Source organism: Cyphellophora europaea, assembly GCF_000365145.1.
Source record: "Cyphellophora europaea CBS 101466 unplaced genomic scaffold supercont1.9, whole genome shotgun sequence".
Taxonomy (NCBI): Eukaryota; Fungi; Ascomycota; class Eurotiomycetes; order Chaetothyriales; family Cyphellophoraceae; genus Cyphellophora; species Cyphellophora europaea.
This window is the reverse complement of record NW_008481815.1, coordinates 874,195-894,327: the sequence shown is the minus strand read 5'-3', so window position 1 is coordinate 894,327 and position 20,133 is coordinate 874,195. Positions and strand designations below refer to the sequence as shown.

The window sequence follows — 20,133 nt, the reverse complement described above, 5'->3', positions numbered from 1 at the left end:
TGATTCTATGCATCACGAGGCTGGGGGATTGCTGGATAGACGGGGTGTTATGCGAACAGAGTGAAGCACGATGATGATACGGGACAGCAAGACTGGGAGGGGATTTTGCACAGCCTGTTCATTCCACGGTGCGGGTCCTGACCAGACTTGCTCTATCAACGACCCAAGGCTCTGGTCCCTGAGCGCCCTGGAAGGGCCATCCATACTTTGCACCACTTCAGCTTCCACAAAAGCCAAGCCAGAGACTGGTGGTGATAGACTGGAGCCTACCTCTGAAGGGGTGGTCGTGAACAGGCTCTCCCTAGAAAAGAGCACAGTATACTGGTGAGCAAGGCTCTGCGCCTGAGACGCGTTTATGAGGGAAGGTGTTTAGAGCCACTCAGGCTGCAAATGATAGGTCTTATGAAACTGTTGAAACCAGTGTGGTGGAGGGCGGTTGTTCGAAACAAACCCCCTGTGGCTGAGCACTCCCTCGGAAGACCTAGCCGGTCCTGTTGTGGACCTCTATCGTCACCACTGTGGCGATGTGGCTGTGTGGCGCATGCGAGCTGCAAGGAGAGCCAGGCGCCAATCTGGAACATTAAAAGGTGCGCAAGCCAACTCTAGACCCTACAGCCTCGAATCGTCGAACTCACCCTTCTCCTTACGCAACTGAGACGTCGCGCCTACAACCGGCTACTTCATAAACAACGTCCGCGAACCTCTTCACGCTCGTAAACAACTCTTCCGCTAAGCATCGCCATCATGAGCGACGCAGCTCCAGCACTTTTGATCGTCTTGATCACCATTCTGTTTCCTCCTGTCGGTGTTGCCATGGTCGCAGGCTGCGGTTTCGATCTCTTTGTCAACATTTGCCTCACCATTCTGGGCTGTAAGTACCCTTCCCATAATCTTGGCTGTACAGGTCGCCATGCAGTGTAGATGGGACCTGCGCTGTTGAGCTGTATTGACTTTTCTGCGCAGACTTCCCAGGCCATATCCATGCCTTCTACCTCGAATACGTCTACTTCGATCGCCGAGATCGCGCTCGACGAGGCGAGCTCACCGGGCAGCAGGCGCCTGGCGTATACAGCGATCGCGTACAGAGCGGCGGTTTGCGCCAGCAGGGCTATGGAACCCTATAAGAGCCAGACACAATAATGTTACTACGAGCGAGCAGCTACGTACTAGTCGGAAGCTCAATCTGCAGGAAAGACGATGACGCGAAGTTGGATCACCGGCCTGTGGTAGGGATGATGCTTTCGTGTCAGGCTCTCGCTGATAGTACGATAACGAGGGGCATGGAGGCTCCTCGATGTTACACGTCTCTTACTCAGATAACGACCAAGTCAATTAGTATGATTTCATTGTATGTGTACAGTGCGCTCCTTCACCTCCATCTTCTTTTTGCTCGTTTGGCAGACAGCCAGGCGATCGTGGAATCCAGGGCTGCATGCTGGAGGGGTCGTGACGCGCCAAGCGCCAAGACGTTGCGCGGCTTTCCAACATCATCGAGCTTGCGATCTGATCATTCTGCTCACCGCAACGTGACAACAGCATCAACCCTAATCGTTTCATCGGACTTCCCTGAGTCACTGGCAGAGCACATTTTGCAGGATCTCATTGCAAACGGGATGCTTCTGCCGCGCATGGCGTGACCTGGGGGACAGTTTTGGTGGCGGGGGCTTGCAACACCGGTGTGAGGTAGTCGCGCCCGTGAGGCTCATATCCTGGCCGAAGTTTTGCAGAGGCTTTGCTGCTGCTATGGAATGGCCTATATAATCACATGATGTGCTACATTCGACCGCCTGTGGGAAGCTACCTTGACAAAAACACGCCAAATCCAAACCGCAACATTGGTCAAGTCCCAACAAGAAACGCAAAAATCAGCCAGACCATCCAACGACGCTGTTATAGCACTTCTATTACGGAATGATCTATCTACGAATTCGGTCCCTTCGAATTTCGCGTGCCGTATTGATCTACGGACAACGCACACCACATCCAGCGAAGACCTGCGACCAAGCAAGTCTTGATTACGCTACAGGAGCTCATCTTAAGCACTATTGGCGGTCAACTCCATAACATGACTGTTGTGAAGCCCGTGTTGCTACTTCTGGCGTTTGGGACCCGCTGACGCGATTCCTCACCTCGTTGAGGCCAGCAGCGACTGCGTCGGCCCGGTGGCAATTATGGTCCGCGCTCTCGGCCCGGCGCATCGACAACGAAGAGAGTGCTTGTGCAGGGAGTAGAAGAAGCCTCATCAGGCTTCTCTTCGGTATCGATTCGCAGCATGTGAACCAGGGCATCTGTCACGTGCCCCTGTTTGAGCGACTAGACCAGCTCATGCGAGACTCACTTTGTTGATTGCGGAGGAACAGATGCTTTCATGGCTGTATCATTGTAGATAGATTCTCCTCGTGTCTGGCTGAGTGCAGTCAGCTGCCGTCCCTGCCGTGCTTGTCACCTGAAAGCAGTGCCAAGACTAACAGCTGCGGGGCCTCTGTGAGCGCGTTGCTGCGTCCACCTGCACCTCACACTGAACCTAAGCAACCCGCGCAGATTGGTCCGTAGAGACAGACTCGGATCTGGAGCAGCAGCCGTTGGCTCGACAAAGATGGCGAAGAGAGGTGGCAAAAAGAAAGCGAAAAGCACTCCAGCTACAGGACGACAAGGTAAGTCAAAACGGGCCACCGGAGCCAAGCAAAACCACCGAAGCCCAACTAGCGACTGATGCTCCATTGCGCAGGTCCCATTCAACGTTCAGCAGCCGCACCAGAATTCGACCTCCAGGCCCCAGCGCCATCGCCATCAAACACCTATGGCGAGTACATGGCTAGATTGGACCGTACTTCGCCGATGAAGGATCGCTGGAGAGCTGAGGACGACCATCGCGATAGACATTTGCAGCGCCCGCGCAACAGGAGCAGAGACCGTTGGAGCCGTTCACCTTCTCCGCGTCGCAATTTCTCTGAAGCCCCGTACAGAGGTCGAGATTTGGTTGACACTGATTCATACCGCCCGCGTGAGCCTCGTGAGCGTTCCAGGGATTCGAGGAACGCCACTCAAAGACGCCCATCTCCATCTCCGAAGCACCCTCCAAGAGCGAAGCCTAGTCACGCAACCCGTCCACGTCAGCCCGAGGACCGTATCCACCGACCTCGCGAGCCATCACCATCTCGATCAGCAAAGCGCAGGCGAACTCGCAGCCCTTCACCGGCGAGAAGCGACCGCTGGGCACCTGATCTTCGTCGCCGAAGTCGCAGTCGCAGTCGCGAACGTGCCGAGTCAAAGGACAAACGTCCCATTATTGACAGAGCTTTCGAACCACGTCGTCCATCGCCTCCGCGACCCCGACCTGAGCCGCGAGATCACCACTCCGAAGTTGACTCTTACATACCCTCCCGAAGAAGACGCGAGGCTTCTCCTCCACGACCGAAGCGACAAGATAAGCCGTCAAGATCTCCAGCTCGAAGAACACCTAGCCCACCTCGACGTTACGAACCGAAAGCTACTGCCAACCCCGAGCTTTCACCTTTCTCTGCCCGTGTACGCAAGACAGAGCAGCTCAAAGCTGGAAAGGCTGCGAAGCGGCCAACATCACCCAGCCGACCTCCATCGGTAGTCAGCGAGGCAGAGAAAGAACCCATGGATGGGCGTTACGCTTCACGTGGGTATCATGGTCAACGGGGTAGTCACATGCACAGAGGTCAACAGCGACCATGGGTCGACACACGATATCAACACGGTACTTCCCCACCAGCAGGCACTCCGAATAGCTCACATCATGGCTCTCCCCAGTCTGTCTCTTCATACAACAACCGCGTCGGCGGATGGGGTGGGCCTCAAAACTCACACGGGTAAGTACATCTATGCACGGGATTTCCATTTTGCTGACTAAATCTAGGCCTGTGAACAACTCATCGCCACCCTATCGCCAGCACAACTATCCACCTCCCTCAGGCCCCCAAAGTCATAATTCATACCATCATAATTCGAATCAAGGCCATAGTGGGCCTCCCAACGGACCATCGAATCGAGGCAATCGCGGTGGCTACCGAGGTGGGAAGTACAATCAGCAAGGCCCACCACAAGACCGACGGTTCTCGGGGCCTGGTGCGCAGTACCAGCCCTCAAATAGAGGACGAGGCAACCATCAGGATAATTCACAATTCACTCCAGGCGGTCCAAGACGGGGCGGCGGCCAAAATTCAAACTACCAACCAAGCCATTCAGGCTCCAGACAACCGTCCCCAACACATTCTCAATACCACTCTCGAGGCTCAAGAGAACAAACTGCCGAAGACGACAGCCAGCACAGACCGTCGAAGGATCTGCCGGGCGAAGAACGGAGAGAACCAAACGGCCAACCACTAGACAATCAGGGTAATACCAACCAGGCGAAGGATTCGAAGTTCAGCTTTGCGTTCAAGTCAAAACAAACTTCAGCGGCACCAGCTAAAGCTCCTCCAGATCTGAACACGAAGGGCAAGCCACCCTTTGAGAAGCAAGAAGGTCGCCCACCACCGACACAACCAAAGGGACAGGGCACTAGATTTGACCAGACACCGTCTCAGCGTTACGATAAAAACAATCGACACCAAGATCGGAGACCACCATTTCCCGATCAGAGGAACGCACCTGTTGACAGAAGGTACCCCTATGGCAGACCTCACTCCAACGATCGACGACCAGAACGCTCACGTTCGCCGCCTCCGAAACGCCTGAAACCCGAACCTCCTAAGCCGCGTCCTAGACTCCCACCCGAGTTTGCCGAGTCAGAATCCATCTACTACCGCAAACCCGGCAATGAGTCTGTGGTAGGTGCAGGCACATATGGCAAGGTTTTCAAAGCCATTCATATCTACACGCGCGACAAAGTTGCACTGAAGAAGATTCGAATGGAAGGCGAGAGAGATGGCTACCCCATCACTGCTGTCCGCGAAATACGACTCCTCCAACATCTTCGCCATAAGCACGTAGTGGCCCTGCATGAAGTCATGGTGGAAAAGAACGAATGCTTCATGGTCTTCGAATACATGTCGCACGATCTTACGGGTCTCATCAACCACCCTACCTTCAAGCTTACCGCCGCGCATCAGAAGAATCTCGCGTTTCAAATGTTCGACGGCCTCGAGTTCCTCCATCGTCGGGGGGTCCTCCATCGAGACATCAAAGCCGCCAACATTCTCGTTTCCAACACTGGTCAGCTGAAGTACGCCGATTTTGGACTGGCTCGTTTCTACACCAAGTCTCGCCAGCTCGACTATACCAATCGGGTCATCACCATCTGGTATAGGCCACCCGAGCTTCTTCTTGGAGAAACGCAGTATGGTCCGGCTGTCGATATCTGGTCAGCTGCTTGCGTCTTCATGGAAATGTTCACGCGAAAAGCCGTTTTCCCAGGTGAAGGCGGTGAACTCTCGCAACTCGAAAAGGTGTACAACGTGCTAGGTACTCCTACACGTGCGGAGTGGGCGGGCATCGTCGATCTGCCGTGGTTCGAGCTAATGCAACCGGCTACTCGCAAGAGTCGGCAATTTGAAGCTATGTTCAATCAGATGTTCTCGCCCAAGGCGTTGGAGCTTATCCAGTGGTGCTTCAAGTACGATCCCACGCAACGTCCCAGCGCCGAGGAAGTACTGCAGCACGGGTATTTTACGACCGAGGAGCCCGAAGCTCATCAGCCGGTCGAGCTTGCGCAAGTTGATGGTGACTGGCATGAGTTCGAAAGTAAGCAGCATCGCAAGGATAAGGAGCGTCGGCGAAAGGAGGAATGGGAGGCAGAGCGGGCAAAGCGCAAGAAGGCTGAGAAAGACGCCCGAGAAGGGAAGATATCGTCTGCACCAGCAACGGGAGCGCTGGAAGGCCAGGGCAATGCAAGCACGACGAAAGTTCCAGCCGCTCCGATGCCTGAGGCTGAACAAGATGACGAGGGGGGTAGTGACGGTGAAGGAAGTGCGAGGATGAGCATGTCCTGATATCGAAGTCACGAATCTACTAGCTTCATTGCGAGCGTTATGGCACGAGGACGGAGCAGAAGCCGTTCTGTCTTAGCTATGTACAATGCATGAGGACGCTATTGGAATGGCAGCACAATGAGAGACATCTTTCTACCTCTGGGTTGGACTTTCAACCTGCTAGCTCGGTGTTCGGACAGTGTGCGTCCTTACAAGGACTGTGAGTAAATCTACCTCAAAATGAGGTGCTGTTCGCTAGGATTTGACTTCTAACAGGGTGACGATGTTTGTCACTGCTTTCATCAAGGCCTCGTGCAGTTTCGGCCGGCAACTGCGACACACATCGTCCTGCAGCGTTATCTTACTTTCATAGGACACTCACAAAAGGTGTCGGGTACACAACACCGCTTGAGCTGATATCCTTTCTTCGAGCGCCTGTGGAACATAAATCCTGCTCTGATTTATTGATGCCACATTAGCAACGACATCGAGTATTCTACATATCGTGCTATCATTTGTCTTAGCCAATGGCCGGCCATCAGAGCGGACGACAATCCGATCCAGCATCACTGGACTGGGCTGGATGTCTTGATGACTTATCATGTATCTTTTCTTCGACGACATTGCAAAAGGACAGACCCTCGCACTTCTCAGTTTTGACGAGTGCGGCGTTCAGAGTTCGTCACTCAAAGTCTCTCGCCCTTCCCGGATGTTCTGGAGAACGACAAGGGTCGTCAAATAGCGCGAGCTATCGAGAAAGGCATACTGTGTGACGAATATATGAAATACTTGTTGAAGCGACTTCGTCACATGGAGTTTGATCTCTTGATGCGGGAAGTAAGCGAACTTCCGAACTCGCAATTGAAGACCTTTTTCCTTCTCATCCAAGGGGCGGGAGGTACAGCTCTCGACCGGAAGCTAGAGGCTTCGAATCATGGGTTGACAGATTAAATTTTGTGACCCGTTGTTTGAAATCCCACCAGCATACGGTCATAACGACGGCCGCCCTCTGGACCAGGTGATTCGTCATGGGGTTTGTCCAGAGAGGCTTGTAGCAGGCTGCAACAAAGGGCTGATGAGAGGCACGGGTTTCGTACCCCTCCTCCGCATGCTGCAATGTACAGCCCAAATCATCCTTTGGTCCCGGTACAATGCTGGACATGCAGCGGTGCTTGGGCAGTTCCGTGAAGAATGGCTTTGGGAAGAAAATGACGGGGCGGGAGGCATGCATCCTTCACCGAACGACACCATGTATCCATGTCATCTACGGTCAAGCGAATGGAGATCGGCAAGCCAGCATGCCCCATCAGAGTTTGTCGGTGCTTTGCTAGCAGCGGGATCATCGAGAACACAGGACTCGGAATTCAGACTCACAGTGTTACGACGGTATTACAACGGCCTGCCTATGGATGCAAAAGAGCAAATAACATCACAATCGGACCCATTTGTGCCACCAAAATAGCTTTGTGACAGTGTCTCTGACCAGCGCTTCCGAGTCGGACATAGATGAGGAGCGTCAGATGGCACCGAGTTGACCACCGCAGATGGCCCTGAGGCTCTTTGAGCTTCGCCGTTTGACGCTGACACAGTTGGTGATGTCAACGGCATAGAGGGAAGTGACTCAGGTATGAGTACAGGTGAGCGCCGAAGACGTTCAGAGGAGCCACGCTCGATCAATCAAGCACCAAAGGCTACAAACCTTAATGCCAAGATTTTCACTGCCTGATGCGCCGCTGGGCGTGGATGCCAAGCGTTAACAACAGTGGTATCTCAAGGTACCTCCTTCCTTGTCCGGTCGTTAGTGGAATGTAAACGTCCTCCTGGCCGTAGTGTTGGAGAACTTTGAGACCATTGGGAAAGATGCCGATGCTTGCTCCAAACTCATTCATCGCGGGCTTGTCTTCAGGACGGTGACCTGGCCTCCTTTCAGGGCCAAGGCGACAGCCGCGCCTACGCCCTCGATTCTCCCCTTACAATGATGACAGAGAGTCGAATTCAACCTTTTGAGTCGGTACCACACGTCACGGTAGATATGCGGCAAGGGCTGAGTTGTTCGTGAAGCCCTGTAGAGGCGGTTTAAGACGACAGTCATGACGATCGCTTGTTGCTGACATCTTAGGCTTCACGTACAGGTAGTCACAAGCCTTTGCCCCATCTCAGGCCAAAATCGCATCCTCTGAGATTTACAATGGAGGATCAAAGATCAGATATCTGATTGAAGGGTCACGCCTTGTGCCGACGAGGCTGAAGGTCATGGATATGTATACCCGAATAGGCATCCTTGCCGACGGACTTTTTCTTACGGGATTCCTCGACCTGAGCCTAAGTTGTTTAGGGCAAGCAATCCAGAACAATTATCCGTACTGAATACAAATTTGGAGCACGAGCACCGACGCCAGCGTCACTCTGCGGCTCCAATTGTCTGTCTCTACCACAAATACAACGCAGCGGCACGACAATGAGCAGCTAGCCATGCCCGCTGAGCATCCCACCGAGTCCTCCCGCCCTAAGCCTCGCTCTGCCGTACCTTCTCACATGCTCAACGGTGGTTCACCACTTCATAACCCGCCTGCAAAGACCCGGGCGCAAGAGCGAGAGAGCCTGGCCACATCGATCCATTCTACATATCGCCGTCGTAGCGTCTTCGAGTTCGACCGCCCCGACTTCCTCCCCGCCATGCCGAGCAGTGCCTCCGCGCCCTACAACCATGAAGATCCGCTAGACGGCTACGTTGATCAAGCCATACCGAACTCGACCTCCCCACCTAAAGATCTCAAAAATGCCGTATCCCTCAAAGAGCCGCCTCGTGACGTCCGCGACGAGGCACCACCTACCCCACCGTCGACCGCGACTCGCCCTGCCTCTCCGTATACTCTCAACCCGCCCATTGATTTTGACGGCCTCTCATGGCCCTCAATTGGCACTCGCGCCCGCCTCGAGCAGACGCCAGAGGAGGCGCAGGCAAGGCTGAACAAGCTGTCCGGTGCGGTGCGCACCATCTTCGAATGCCTGGGCGAGGACCCGGACCGCGAGGGGCTGCGGGAGTCGCCGCTGCGTTATGCGCAGGCGCTGATGTACTTCACGAAAGGCTACGAGGAGAATGTGCGCGACCTCGTGAACGGCGCCGTCTTCCACGAAGATCACGACGAGCTCGTCATCGTCAAGGACATTGACGTGTTTAGTCTGTGCGAGCACCACATGGTGCCGTTTGTGGGCAAGATGCATATCGGGTACATTCCAAACAGGAGGGTCCTCGGCTTGAGCAAGCTAGCGAGGTTGGCTGAGATGTTCAGCAGGCGGCTGCAGGTGCAGGAGCGCCTGACCAAGCAGGTGGCGTTGGCCATCGCGGAGGTCTTGAAGCCGCAAGGCGTGGCTGTGGTGATGGAGAGCAGTCATTTGTGTATGGTCATGAGGGGCGTGCAAAAGGTGGGAAGCAGCACCACGACAAGCTGCATGCTGGGCGCGATGAGGAGTAGTGCAAAGACGAGGGAGGAGTTCCTCAGCTTACTGAACAGAGGGAAGTAAAATGACTGGCCTAGAGGCCAGAAGGAAGTCGCGTTTTTGTCCATAATACCGGCGTTTTGGCTACACTGGGCGGTCTGTCTGATTGTTTTGCCCTGGGTTTGGATGTTTCAACACAACGATCAAATCACGAACGATGGCACAAAGAGCAATCTTCACTTCATCAACGACGTCAAGATACCCAAAAATTGGAATTGAGAGGAGAAGAAAAAAGGACCTCATCACTAGGCAGCCCATGAAGGGTTGCCTTTACCAGAGCATCATCATCATATCTTGTTTCATTTCTTCTCGGCTTAAATCTCTCTCTCCCGCTGAAGCTTCAACCCGTTTGCCCACACCCCAATATCGCCCCTCTGCTACGCTCCGTTGACACCCTCCTTCTGCCTCTCCATGCTCGCCACATGCTCCTCGATCTTCTGCACGGGCCAGCTGCCCGCCATGGTCGGATACAGGAACGGCCGCAGATCAAAGCGATTGTCTTCCGGACTGTACTCCTCCAGATGCAGGCCCGGCGGCAAAATCGTGGCTTTATGCCGGTTGACGTTGAAGTAGTAGAAGAAGCGGCGCACCTTCTCGTACACCTCCTGCGGCGACAAGCCGCGGCCGTGGATGGCGCCGGGCGCCTCCTCCTCCTCCTGCTTCGCCGCCTTGACGTGCACGTCCGTGGTGCTGCTGCCCATGCCCTTTGCCGTGCTGGCTTCTCCTGGCTGCCGCGGAGCTTCCGGCGCGGGTTTGCCCCACAGGTACACCAATTTCTCGTACATGCCCCAGATGCCCAGCTTGTGCACCTTGCGCAGGCGGCCGAAGACGCTGAGCTCCGCGTACGTCATGCCCATGTCGGCCTCGTCGCTCTGGACGTACGTGTCTGAAATGGGCTCCAGCTCTGCCGTGGGCGTCGCTTCGAGAAAATCGTGGAGGATGGGCATGTCGAACTCGTCGCGCGCGTGGGCGATGAAGCTCTTCAGGTCCGTTTTGCTGATGCCGCCGATGGGGTTGATGTCGGCCGAGCTGCAGTCGTACTTGGTCAGGTAGCCTCGCAGCTGCTCGTCGACGTTTGCGGAGCCGAGCACCAGGAGGCCGCCGCCGGAGCGGCGCTGTCGGACGGTGGGGAGGAGTTGGGCGAAGAGGTACGACACGACCATACGGAGGCGGGCTTGGATGTTTTGAAGGGCGAGACCTTCGGCGGGAGATCCGCCGTTCTGCTTGAAACGGGGAGTGAAGGAGGTTATGGTTGTGAAGAATGTGGTGAGAGCGCCGACGATGGAGTCAATGTCGCAGTCGATGTGGTAGGCGCCAATGGCGGCCGCCAGGTCTTTGGCGCGGTTGCGAGTTTCTTTCGACGAGTTTACCGTGCCCATGAAAGAGGTGTGGAAGATCCGGCCGCAGATATCTTGTGGAGAGGAAGGAAGCCAATCGGAATCAGCGGGCTGATCGCAGATGCGACGGCAATCGGAAATAACCTGTTTGCGTGTCGCGGGATCGGTGGCTTCGGAGTGGATGGCTGAGTGTACCATGCGGCACATGCTGAAGACTAGGGTGGCGGTCGCGCAAGAGTCGATACCACCAGAGAGGGCAATGAAGTAGCCTGCTGCACCGCCGCAGCGTCGAAGATAATCCCATAGCCACATCGCACAGCATTGCGCAATCTCTTCAGGAGGTGAGGAGCTTTTCAGGGAGATCTCGGACGAGGGGCCTAGCTGGACTGGCGAGGGACCTGATTTGGGAGATGAAAGGGCGACATCGATGTCGATACGAGGGTAAGACTCTTGCTTCTGCACTTGCAATCCGCGCGAGGGAGCGAATCTAGCAGCACGAACTTCCTCCAGGTCCACGGTAGCAGTGATGACCTCGACATCGTTGAGACTGAACTGCGATCCTTGTGCAACTACCTTGCCATTTACCAAAATCATGGCACAACCATCGTAGTACATCCGATCACCATCACAGCCTTGCTGATTGGCGTAGAGGTAAATGCCTTTATTCTGTTGGGTCGCTTCTCGAATTAGTGTTAAGCGTCGCAGGATTTTCCGAATCTCGAAATGGGAACCACTGCTGTTGGTGAAGATTTCACATCCATCCAGACCCAAAGGAATATGTGGTGGATTTGGAGTGAACAGCTCTTCACAGGTTTCTGCTGCGAATGCTGTATCCAGGGTCGAAATGATTGCATCTCCGAAGGGCACAGTTCGCTGGCCTGTAATCTCTGCGACGACCGATTCCAAGTAGTAGTTCTCGGTATACCGTTCACGCATCCAGGGTGTGAAATACCGCATCTCTCTGTAGTTGCCATCGTTCGCCAATGAAGACTTTGGCCGGATTAGAATGATCTTCTTGTTGTAGAAGATAACACGGGCATTATAGCGGCAATTGCGGTGCCGTACGGGCATGCCCACATCAACGATGATGTCTTGGCAGTCTGGATGAGAGATGATCTTCGCCAGCATTTCCCAAGAGTGCAAGAAGGTGTCGGACTCCAGGAAATGGTCTAGGCAGCCGTAGCCAGTAATCTCAAGCTCGGGGCCGACTCGCAGCATAGCTCCAGCGGCCTTCGCTCTTCGTACGCTCTCGATAATTCTGTCTGCATTGCCGACCCAGTCCAGAACCCATTGATTGAGCGAGCACGTCGCGAGTGTGACCAAGCGACCCATCCTGGCGATAAAGCCTGAGGCGTTTTCGTGTGGACGAGTAATATGTTGGACCAAGAAGCTGCAGTCGAGCTCCAGTAGCTGCTGTCGCCGGCGTTCCCCCGGGAAACACGGATAGGCGGCTTGGATGAAGACAATGACAAGCCGTGTAGTACTGCAAATCGAGCTCCAGACAAGCTCCAGACAAGGCCGCAGAAAAAGGCAGCAAAAAGGCGTCCGGGTAGGTGGATACATCGGGTATAGACCTCCGTATCTCCGGGGATGTGGGTGCCCCTCATTTTGCGCCGGCCGGAGCGCCGATGGCGGACAGGGTGCCCCTCGGTCCTGGCCCGAGGCAGTCAGGCACACGGTGAGGTCACCCTCGCCTGTATTTCGTCCGATGCAGGATTACTACTCGGATTGCACCATTTGCGCATCGACTCTTCTGGGCGCGGGCGCATGCTAAGTAATAGATTTCGTTTGGCGCTTCTTCGTCTGCATAGACCTGCTCCTGTCAAATCACTACCTGTCACCGGCTCATTGCACGCCTTCGAAATGCCGTCCCCACCGCAACCAGATCTGCCAAATCCGGCCCATGTTGAGAAAGACTCGGCCCTCGGGCGCAAGTTTGGCAAAGAAGTGGTCAACTATTTCGGGAGTGAGCGTGAAGCGATTGTCTGTTACGACTTTGAGCTGACTGGCCATTAGGTTCGCCGTTGAATCGTCTGTCATTCCTAAGAGACGAGCATGACTTCCTTGCTGGTGCATTCGACCACCCATCGACCAGATTTCTATGCTTCAACAACCTGGCACCTCTACAGGTCTCTGCCACCGAGATTCACTATGCCACACTGAAGGATATCGAATCTCTAGTTCCTGAGAATCCATTTGCCAAAAAGGAGAAGGAATTGATCGATGAGTTTGATTCCAGGAAAACTCACCCCCAATTTGTCTTCCTCGGTATTGACGAGAAGGCCAACGAGGGGTATACTTTCAGAAATTTCAGAGGAGCTCCTCGGTTTGCCGTCGACATTACACCCAAGTGGACCTTTGCGGACGAGGCGAACAAGGTTATCGATACATTCAAGAAGGAGGGTCTGTCCTTTGCCGAGGGCATGCGTGCCATGTTCTATCATGCAGATGTTGCAGCAGCTTACGCTCAAGGTCGGCATTATCTCGACTGGAACGCTCGCAACGCTTTCTGTGGTACATGTGGCCATCGAACACTATCACTCAATGCTGGCGCGAAACGTGTATGCCCACCAAAGGATCAGGCTCAAAACCCTCCAGAGCGTGAACCTTGCTCCACTCGGACGACTCTATCAAACTTGACATTTCCCCGCACTGATCCCACCATCATCGTTGCCGTTCTTTCTCATGACAGCAAAAGACTGCTGCTTGGTCGGCAGAAGCGCTGGCCGCCGTACTGGTTCTCAACCCTGGCGGGCTTCATTGAACCAGCTGAGTCAGTCGAAGATGCTGTACGTCGAGAAGTCTGGGAGGAAGCGGGAGTCGTGCTTTCCCGAGTGCTCATTCACTCCACCCAGCCATGGCCATATCCAGCGAACTTGATGATTGGTGCTATCGCACAAGTCGCGGATCCCGCAGACGAGAACATTAAGCTGGACAACGATCCAGAGCTGGAGGCTGCCAAATGGTTCAGCCTTGAGGAAATCGAAGAAGCATTGCGGGTTGGAACCAGCGGCTTGGGCGATCCTGCTCCCGAAGGTTATGTCGAGGGTAATCTTAGGCTCCCACCACATACGGCTATTGCGAATCAGCTCATCACCGCTGTGGTCAAAGGAGGCTTCTTGGAAGGCGTTACGCCATTGGCAACGGCTAGCAAGATGTGAATAGAATAAGTCTGAGATCTAGATATCCTGTTCGGGCAAGCACTGCATCAACAGCGAAGCTGTCGTCTCTAGTACAATGGATATGCTGCCCTTGTGCAGTTGCAAATTCCACATATCGACTTATAGGCGTCTAGGCCCTTGTGCCGTCTAATTCCACTCCTCAGTTGCTGCACCGTTCGTCTTTAGTTTCCTTTTGCGCACATATCTCCGCTCCATCAGGCTTGTCTCGCACTCTCCTCTATCCAAATTTAGCTTCCTAACGACTATGACCGCTCAAGGATTATTCCAGCCGTGGAATGGTATGTCCTATGGATGCCTCCTTGCCGTTGCCGAAGGACACTCATAGGCTGTGGTGCGAGAGAGCGTACTCGGACTTGCTGACTTGCGATATGAAGCCTAAGCAGCTACGACGATAGTAGGGACGCAACTCGGACCCAAAGGGTAGATCGCAGCGGCCAGAGGGACAGGTGACCCCCCAGGCAGACCCACATCAACTTTAGTCCAGGTACTAGTCACGATGCATCCAAACACCTAGAGTACTGGCTCCTTCCTTGTCTACGGTATTGGCTGGTGCAAGGCAGGAAAATCCACACAGCTAACGACCGTCACTCCAACCTTCCGTGGATAGTCGAGGTCCGTCCGGAGAGCCACACCCGAATATATTGTGTCTGACCGACTGACTGCTACATGCAGGCCAACCCCTCAAAAAGCAAAAAGATCAGAGGAATGTGCTCCCATAATAGGCGGTCTCATGGACCCATATACTAGTTCATTTGAACCTAGTACAATTCCTACTGAGAGATCTTACTTTTTGGCTTCTTACGGCATCTTTCTTTCTTTTTTGGTGGCATCCCTCCCCGAAAACTAACCTGCTGCAGTCATAATTATTGCATTGCATTCAGGCGTAAAGTTTTCAGTGGCAACGATCTCGACCCCAGGACTTAGCGGTTTTCTCCTGCCTGGTTTTTTTTTCTGTGCTTGTAGGTCTGTGCGATTGTTGGGAGAGATTTCTGACTTACTCACATATATGGTTGCTAGGCCGGGCAGAGGGCTGGGACCCTGTAGAGTGGGGCCTACATGTGCAGTGAATGTATCAGGCAGCGAGGCAACGAGGCTCAGGGGAAAGGTCTTGGCGTAGCTGAGTTTACGGGGCCATCCCCGAGCATAGGAGAGTGGACACCACCCCTTGGTCGCGGAGACTGCGACAACACGGGAAAGGTGATTGCTTGTGAGTGAGTTGCGCGGCTGTCGTACGGAGCTGTTACCAACGCACCGATCGTTCAGCCAGTATGTCACGTGTGACAATTGAGACCTGGACTACCAATCGTGTCCATGAGACATCGCGCAGCTGCATTCAAACGGGATCTGTTGGGGAAATCTTCTACGAACAGGAGAGCACATGGAGAAGAATTCTGCCTGCGGTTGCCCGCAAAAGTGGTGGACATAGCTCTGCGGAACTGGTATAGAACTTCTGTGGACTATCCAGACCATTTCGGAACCACCAGAACACCGTCATACTGTCCACCACGCGTGAGAAAAAAATGGTTAAGGGTTGGCAAAAGAAGGTAAGGTATAATGTTCAGGGGGGCTATACAAGATTTCGTGCTATGCAACAATATGCAGCGACACACATACACACATCGAAGAGCCGTTCGGTTCCCACTACATCGCGGGCGGGCGGGCGTGCTTCAACTTGCTCCCATATCTTTCGGTCTTATGCGTGGTTCATCGTAAAAGGGAACTTTATAGGAAGAGGCCTGCGACGGCGACCGCAACGCACACGGCGACGGAGAAGACAGTGCTGGTCAGTTGCTGCTCTGCGGCGGCGCCGGTGAAGGGGGACACAGGGCTAGCTCCGTTGTCGCTGCTGACAGGAGAAACGGGAGAGCTGGGCTTCGCGGTGCCGGAGGGGATGGGGACCACGGCAATAGTGGTGGCGACGGTCGGGACGGCAGGTGCGGTGTAATCGCTCCAGGATTGGGCAACGGAGGTGGGGGCGACGGGGCTGCTGGTTGGCTCGTAGGTGCAGTCGCATTCGGTGACGGTGACATCGACGGTCTGGACGACAGTGCGAGTGGATTGGCCTGCGGGAACAGATGCGGTGCCTGTGGGAATGACGGTAACATCCGACCACGCTGCGGAGGTGGTTGAAGCAGGCGAGACTGGAGTGCTGGATGGCTCATCGAAGTCAGACCAGACGTACGAGGAGGTCGTGTCGTCAGCAACGGGGATGCTTGAGCTTCCTGTGGGCTTTACAGGCTTGGTGGAGGTGGCAGTAGGGGTCCAGGTTGCGTCAGACCAGGTGTAGCCATCAGTTGCAGATGAGCTCGTGGTCGGGCTGGTATCCTTCGTTGTTGAGGAGGTGAAGGTACCGTGGTCTGCATCAATTAGTAAAATTGCCTTGCTTATCAGCGGAAATGTGACATACCGCCCCAGTAGTCCTGAGTGGTGCTCGAGGCGCTCGTGGTTGGGAGAGTGTCCCTCGTAGTTGATGAGGTGAAAGTGTCATGATCTGCAGCTATTAGAAAAGTTTCTATAAGCAGAAGGAAGAAGGTCATTACCGCCCCAATATTCCGATGTAGTTGAAGTTACCTCAGTAGTGCTGCTGGTGGCAGAGGTTGGGTGACCAGGATTAGTCGTGGTTGAGGTCGCTTGGCCGGGGTGGCTATAGGTTGTGGTAGTGCTCGAGGTGCTCGATGTAGTTGGCTGGCCAGGATGGCTATAGGTCGTGGTGGTCGAGGAAGTCGGGCTCACTGGCAGCTTGCAAGTCGCGTCGTAGAAGACGAATGGGCTGCTTTCCACGGCATTGAAGTTACCATCCACGGACCTGGGGTAGCAGAGGCACTGGTCGGCACTGACTGCGAAGCTCTTGAACTCAGAGCAGTAGACTTTGCAAGAGGCGAACGAGCTCGCGCCGGTGTATACCAAGGAGGCTGCTGGCTTGCCCAGGTCGTAGCCGGCCTGGCCACAGATCTCGGTGGGTTGAGGATGTCCGCCCCATGTTGTGGTCGTAGAGCTGCTTGAGGTAGTTGTGGTGCTTGCAGTGCTTGGCGAGCTCGTCGGCTGGCCGGGGTGGCTATACGTGGTGGTCGTGGTTGAGCTTGAGCTTGAGCTTGATGAGCTCGTCGGCCGGCCGGGGTGGCTATATGTGGTGGTCGTAGTTGTGCTTGTGCTGGACGAGCTAGTCGGCTGACTGGGGTGGCTATAAGTGGTGGTCGTGGTGCTGCTGGTAGTGGGGCTAGTGGTGGTAGTGGTGGTGGTAGTGGTGGTGGTGGTGGTGGTGGTGGTTGTAGTAGAGCTTGTCGTTGTTGTGGTGGTGGTGTGCGGGGGCTTAGGGCCACCAATGGCACCCCTGCACCCGGAGAGGTAGTTGGCATCGTTAGCGACAGCATTGCCATAGTCCCACAGCATCAGACCGCCAAAGTTGGGGCTGTTGCCGATCGAGTTGACCACGGTCTTCACCTCATCAGTGCTCAGGAAACCGCTTCGCCAAGCTGCAGCAGCAGCATTAGGCGATGCAGGCAGACCTAGGAACAGTTGGGTCTGGGGGGACGTGGATTGAAGCCAGTTCGACCACTGAGACCAGGTTTGGGAGAAACTGCCACCGGTGAAGTAGCCACGGGCTTGGCACTCGTTGTTGTAGAATTGGGCAAAGACATAGTCAAAGGCACCTGTGGCAAGAGCAGACTTGAGAGCGTCACCGAAGCCACATTGGGGAGCCGCAGAGAGATAGTAAGTCTTGGAAGCATCGGTAGCGAAGAGTGCGCGGAGTTCAGTGGCCAGGACGCCATGGTTGGCACTAGCCTGGTTGCCCTCAACATCGAAGTCGAAACCATCAACCACGGCGCTGCCGAAGGGACGGGGACCGGTGTAACCAGCCTGGACGGGGCCGAAGATGCTCCAGAGCTGTTGCGCAACCTGTTGAGCGTAGGCGGGACTCGACAATCTCACATCGGAAACCGATTCATCACCTCCCATTGAGAGCAGAACCTTCTTGCCATTGTCTTGGCATTTCTGGATGGTGTTGATGAAGGTGTGACATTTGTCAAAGATCTTTGTGTCCTTCCAGTACTCGCTTCCCCAGCAGTTGGCGGCAAAGTTGGTCTCGGGGAAGCCGCCTTGTTCCTTGGCGAACTTGGTGAGGAAAGCAATGGGGACGACGTCGACATTCGGGTCGGCGCAAAGGTCTTCGAAGGCCGTGCCCGATTGACCGTAGTAGACAGCGAGCTGGCCCCGAACTCGAGGAGTTGCAGGCCCCGGAGCAGGAGCAGCTGCTGTAATGGAGAAGAGAGTGGATGCCAGGACACTGGCGGCAATAGTAAAAGCGTGCATCTTGATTGAATTATAAAGCAAAAGAATGGCAGGGCCCGAAGTACCCGAAGAATGAAAAGGACTGGACGCAAGCAAAGAGCTTGCAAGCAAGAGAGCGACTGGCAGCGAGGTCAAAAGCGAGGAAAGCAAGAAAGCAAAGAGTCTGAGGAAACTGAGGTGTACATGTACCTAGCCTGGAAGAGTCTCGGTTACAACGGACAGTGGCATCGTCTGGTGTTGCGCCGCGGCCAATCTGGAACAGTCATGCTCCGCGTGGCGCTGGGGTAACGGCTTGTAGAGATGACGCCAGGGGTGATCTGGCGTGAGGAAAGAGTTTTGCTGGTGTGATGATGTTGGCGGCAAGTGGGAGGCACGGAGAGGGGACCGACACCTCAGAAGAGTCGTAGCCTAGACGCTAGCGGTGTACCAGCGGGTCTATTCTTAAGTCAGGAGTCTGGAACAGATGAGCGCTATCCCAACCAGAGGCAGCTAGGGCACACTCGGCTGGCAGTTCACCCAGTCGGGCACGCGAGAAGACATCGGTTCATTTCCGGAGTACCTAGGCAGCGGCAGCAGCAGAATCGCGAACGGCACAGGAACAGGTTAGATCAACGATTTGGCTTGATCACCAAGTAGTGCTTAAGTGTGTGGACGCTGGGGTGATTGGATCGGTAATGCTAAGTGCAGGGTATGTTTTGTGCTTCGTTGCAACAAAGTTCAAGACCAGGGATAAAACTGGTGTACTACTCCCAATACGGCTTAGGGGCACTTTCAGGGGTAAGATCACATCTGTCTCCATGTCCAACTTTTGCAACCGTTCATGTCCGGAGAGTCGGGCAGCCAACCGTGCCCGTATGATATTTTCGGGAAAACTTCGTCTTCGCAATCTGCCGGGTCTTCGCTGATCACTCAGGATCTACGATCAAGAAGGCTCGTCATGGCAGAAGATCGTCGCCTCGAATCCACCTTTCTGCTGCATGCGTCGGCATCAATGACCACAGGCGCAGGAGGCAGAACAACAGTATCAGCTGCGTGTCATAACCCCTCCTAGATTAACAGACGACGTGGGTACGATGGCCACATTATCCTGTAAGCTCTTAGCCCCCTACCAATTAGCCGGATGCTACCAGCCCTGGTTACTAATCCCCTTACAGCCCTAATCTGGCCTGTCTCGGACGCTCCTTGCGACGTCCTCTGACCGGTCAAGAACTGCTGAGAGTATCGACTCACGAAGTTTCGCGCGGATTCCAGTAGCGATACAGACCAGGCCTTGGGAAACAACTCGGCCTGGCATTAACCGAAATTTCTGCGGCCACGTACCTGAGGCCGCCAGCAGGCATCCTTGGGTAGGTATGAAAACCAAGCCACTCAAGTTTGATACCGCCGGTCGCTGCGAAGCAACCAAATCACGAGTCTTTGCAACGCACTTTCTGGAGACCCGGTCATCGATTACGCACCACCAATGGCTTCACATCTTGGGCGGAGTCTACAGAGTACTCTCTAGCTTCCTCGTCAGCACAAAACACTGTCTCACCGTAAGTCTTTCTGCAGTACCTTGCCCCTAGCGGTCTGGAGCAATCGCTCCAATACAAATTCGCCTCGGACCTTCCTAAAGTTGGCTCGGTTGCGAACGCGAGCCCTTGCAGAAGCTTACGAGGTCGTTTCCGCGTTGCTCTTTCTCAACATGACAGGCCCTCGTTGCTCCCAATTCAAGAGCTCTCTTGCTGTGATGAGCTGGCGTCTTGTATTATGGCCGGCCACGATCGTTGCGCAAAGGATTTAGAAATGACGATCACAGTACTTGCTGGCCAACAGGCGGGAGCGTAGGGCCCGCGCCCGAGGCGCTGACATGAGATCTAGAAAAACTGTTCGAACAGTGCACGT

The 20,133-nt window shown here is 54.6% G+C and overlaps 6 protein-coding genes across 6 annotated transcripts; 4 read left to right on the top strand and 2 right to left on the bottom strand.

Annotated features, from left to right (window-relative positions):
* Positions 1 to 744: 744 nt before the first annotated feature.
* HMPREF1541_08795 (uncharacterized protein) lies at positions 745 to 1,124 on the top strand (the record flags this gene model as incomplete). Its single annotated transcript, XM_008723113.1, has 2 exons — positions 745 to 871; positions 964 to 1,124. The coding sequence occupies 2 exons, from the start codon at positions 745 to 747 to the stop codon at positions 1,122 to 1,124; spliced, it is 288 nt and encodes a 95-aa protein (XP_008721335.1).
* Positions 1,125 to 3,766: 2,642 nt separating this feature from the next.
* HMPREF1541_08794 (uncharacterized protein) lies at positions 3,767 to 5,960 on the top strand (the record flags this gene model as incomplete). Its single annotated transcript, XM_008723112.1, has 2 exons — positions 3,767 to 3,839; positions 3,943 to 5,960. 2 exons carry the CDS (start codon positions 3,767 to 3,769, stop codon positions 5,958 to 5,960), a joined length of 2,091 nt encoding a protein of 696 aa, XP_008721334.1.
* A 2,451-nt stretch (positions 5,961 to 8,411) lies between these two features.
* On the top strand, positions 8,412 to 9,464 carry HMPREF1541_08793 (GTP cyclohydrolase I; the record flags this gene model as incomplete). Its single annotated transcript, XM_008723111.1, has 1 exon — positions 8,412 to 9,464. One exon carries the CDS (start codon positions 8,412 to 8,414, stop codon positions 9,462 to 9,464), a length of 1,053 nt encoding a protein of 350 aa, XP_008721333.1.
* Positions 9,465 to 9,817: 353 nt separating this feature from the next.
* On the bottom strand, positions 9,818 to 12,109 carry HMPREF1541_08792 (NAD+ synthetase; the record flags this gene model as incomplete). The annotated part of the gene is made up of 1 exon (XM_008723110.1): positions 9,818 to 12,109. The coding sequence occupies one exon, from the start codon at positions 12,107 to 12,109 to the stop codon at positions 9,818 to 9,820; it is 2,292 nt and encodes a 763-aa protein (XP_008721332.1).
* Positions 12,110 to 12,640: 531 nt separating this feature from the next.
* HMPREF1541_08791 (uncharacterized protein) lies at positions 12,641 to 13,938 on the top strand (the record flags this gene model as incomplete). The annotated part of the gene is made up of 2 exons (XM_008723109.1): positions 12,641 to 12,743; positions 12,794 to 13,938. 2 exons carry the CDS (start codon positions 12,641 to 12,643, stop codon positions 13,936 to 13,938), a joined length of 1,248 nt encoding a protein of 415 aa, XP_008721331.1.
* A 1,743-nt stretch (positions 13,939 to 15,681) lies between these two features.
* Positions 15,682 to 18,270, bottom strand: HMPREF1541_08790 (uncharacterized protein; the record flags this gene model as incomplete). The annotated part of the gene is made up of 3 exons (XM_008723108.1): positions 15,682 to 16,316; positions 16,367 to 16,450; positions 16,500 to 18,270. The coding sequence occupies 3 exons, from the start codon at positions 18,268 to 18,270 to the stop codon at positions 15,682 to 15,684; spliced, it is 2,490 nt and encodes an 829-aa protein (XP_008721330.1).
* Positions 18,271 to 20,133: the final 1,863 nt, after the last annotated feature.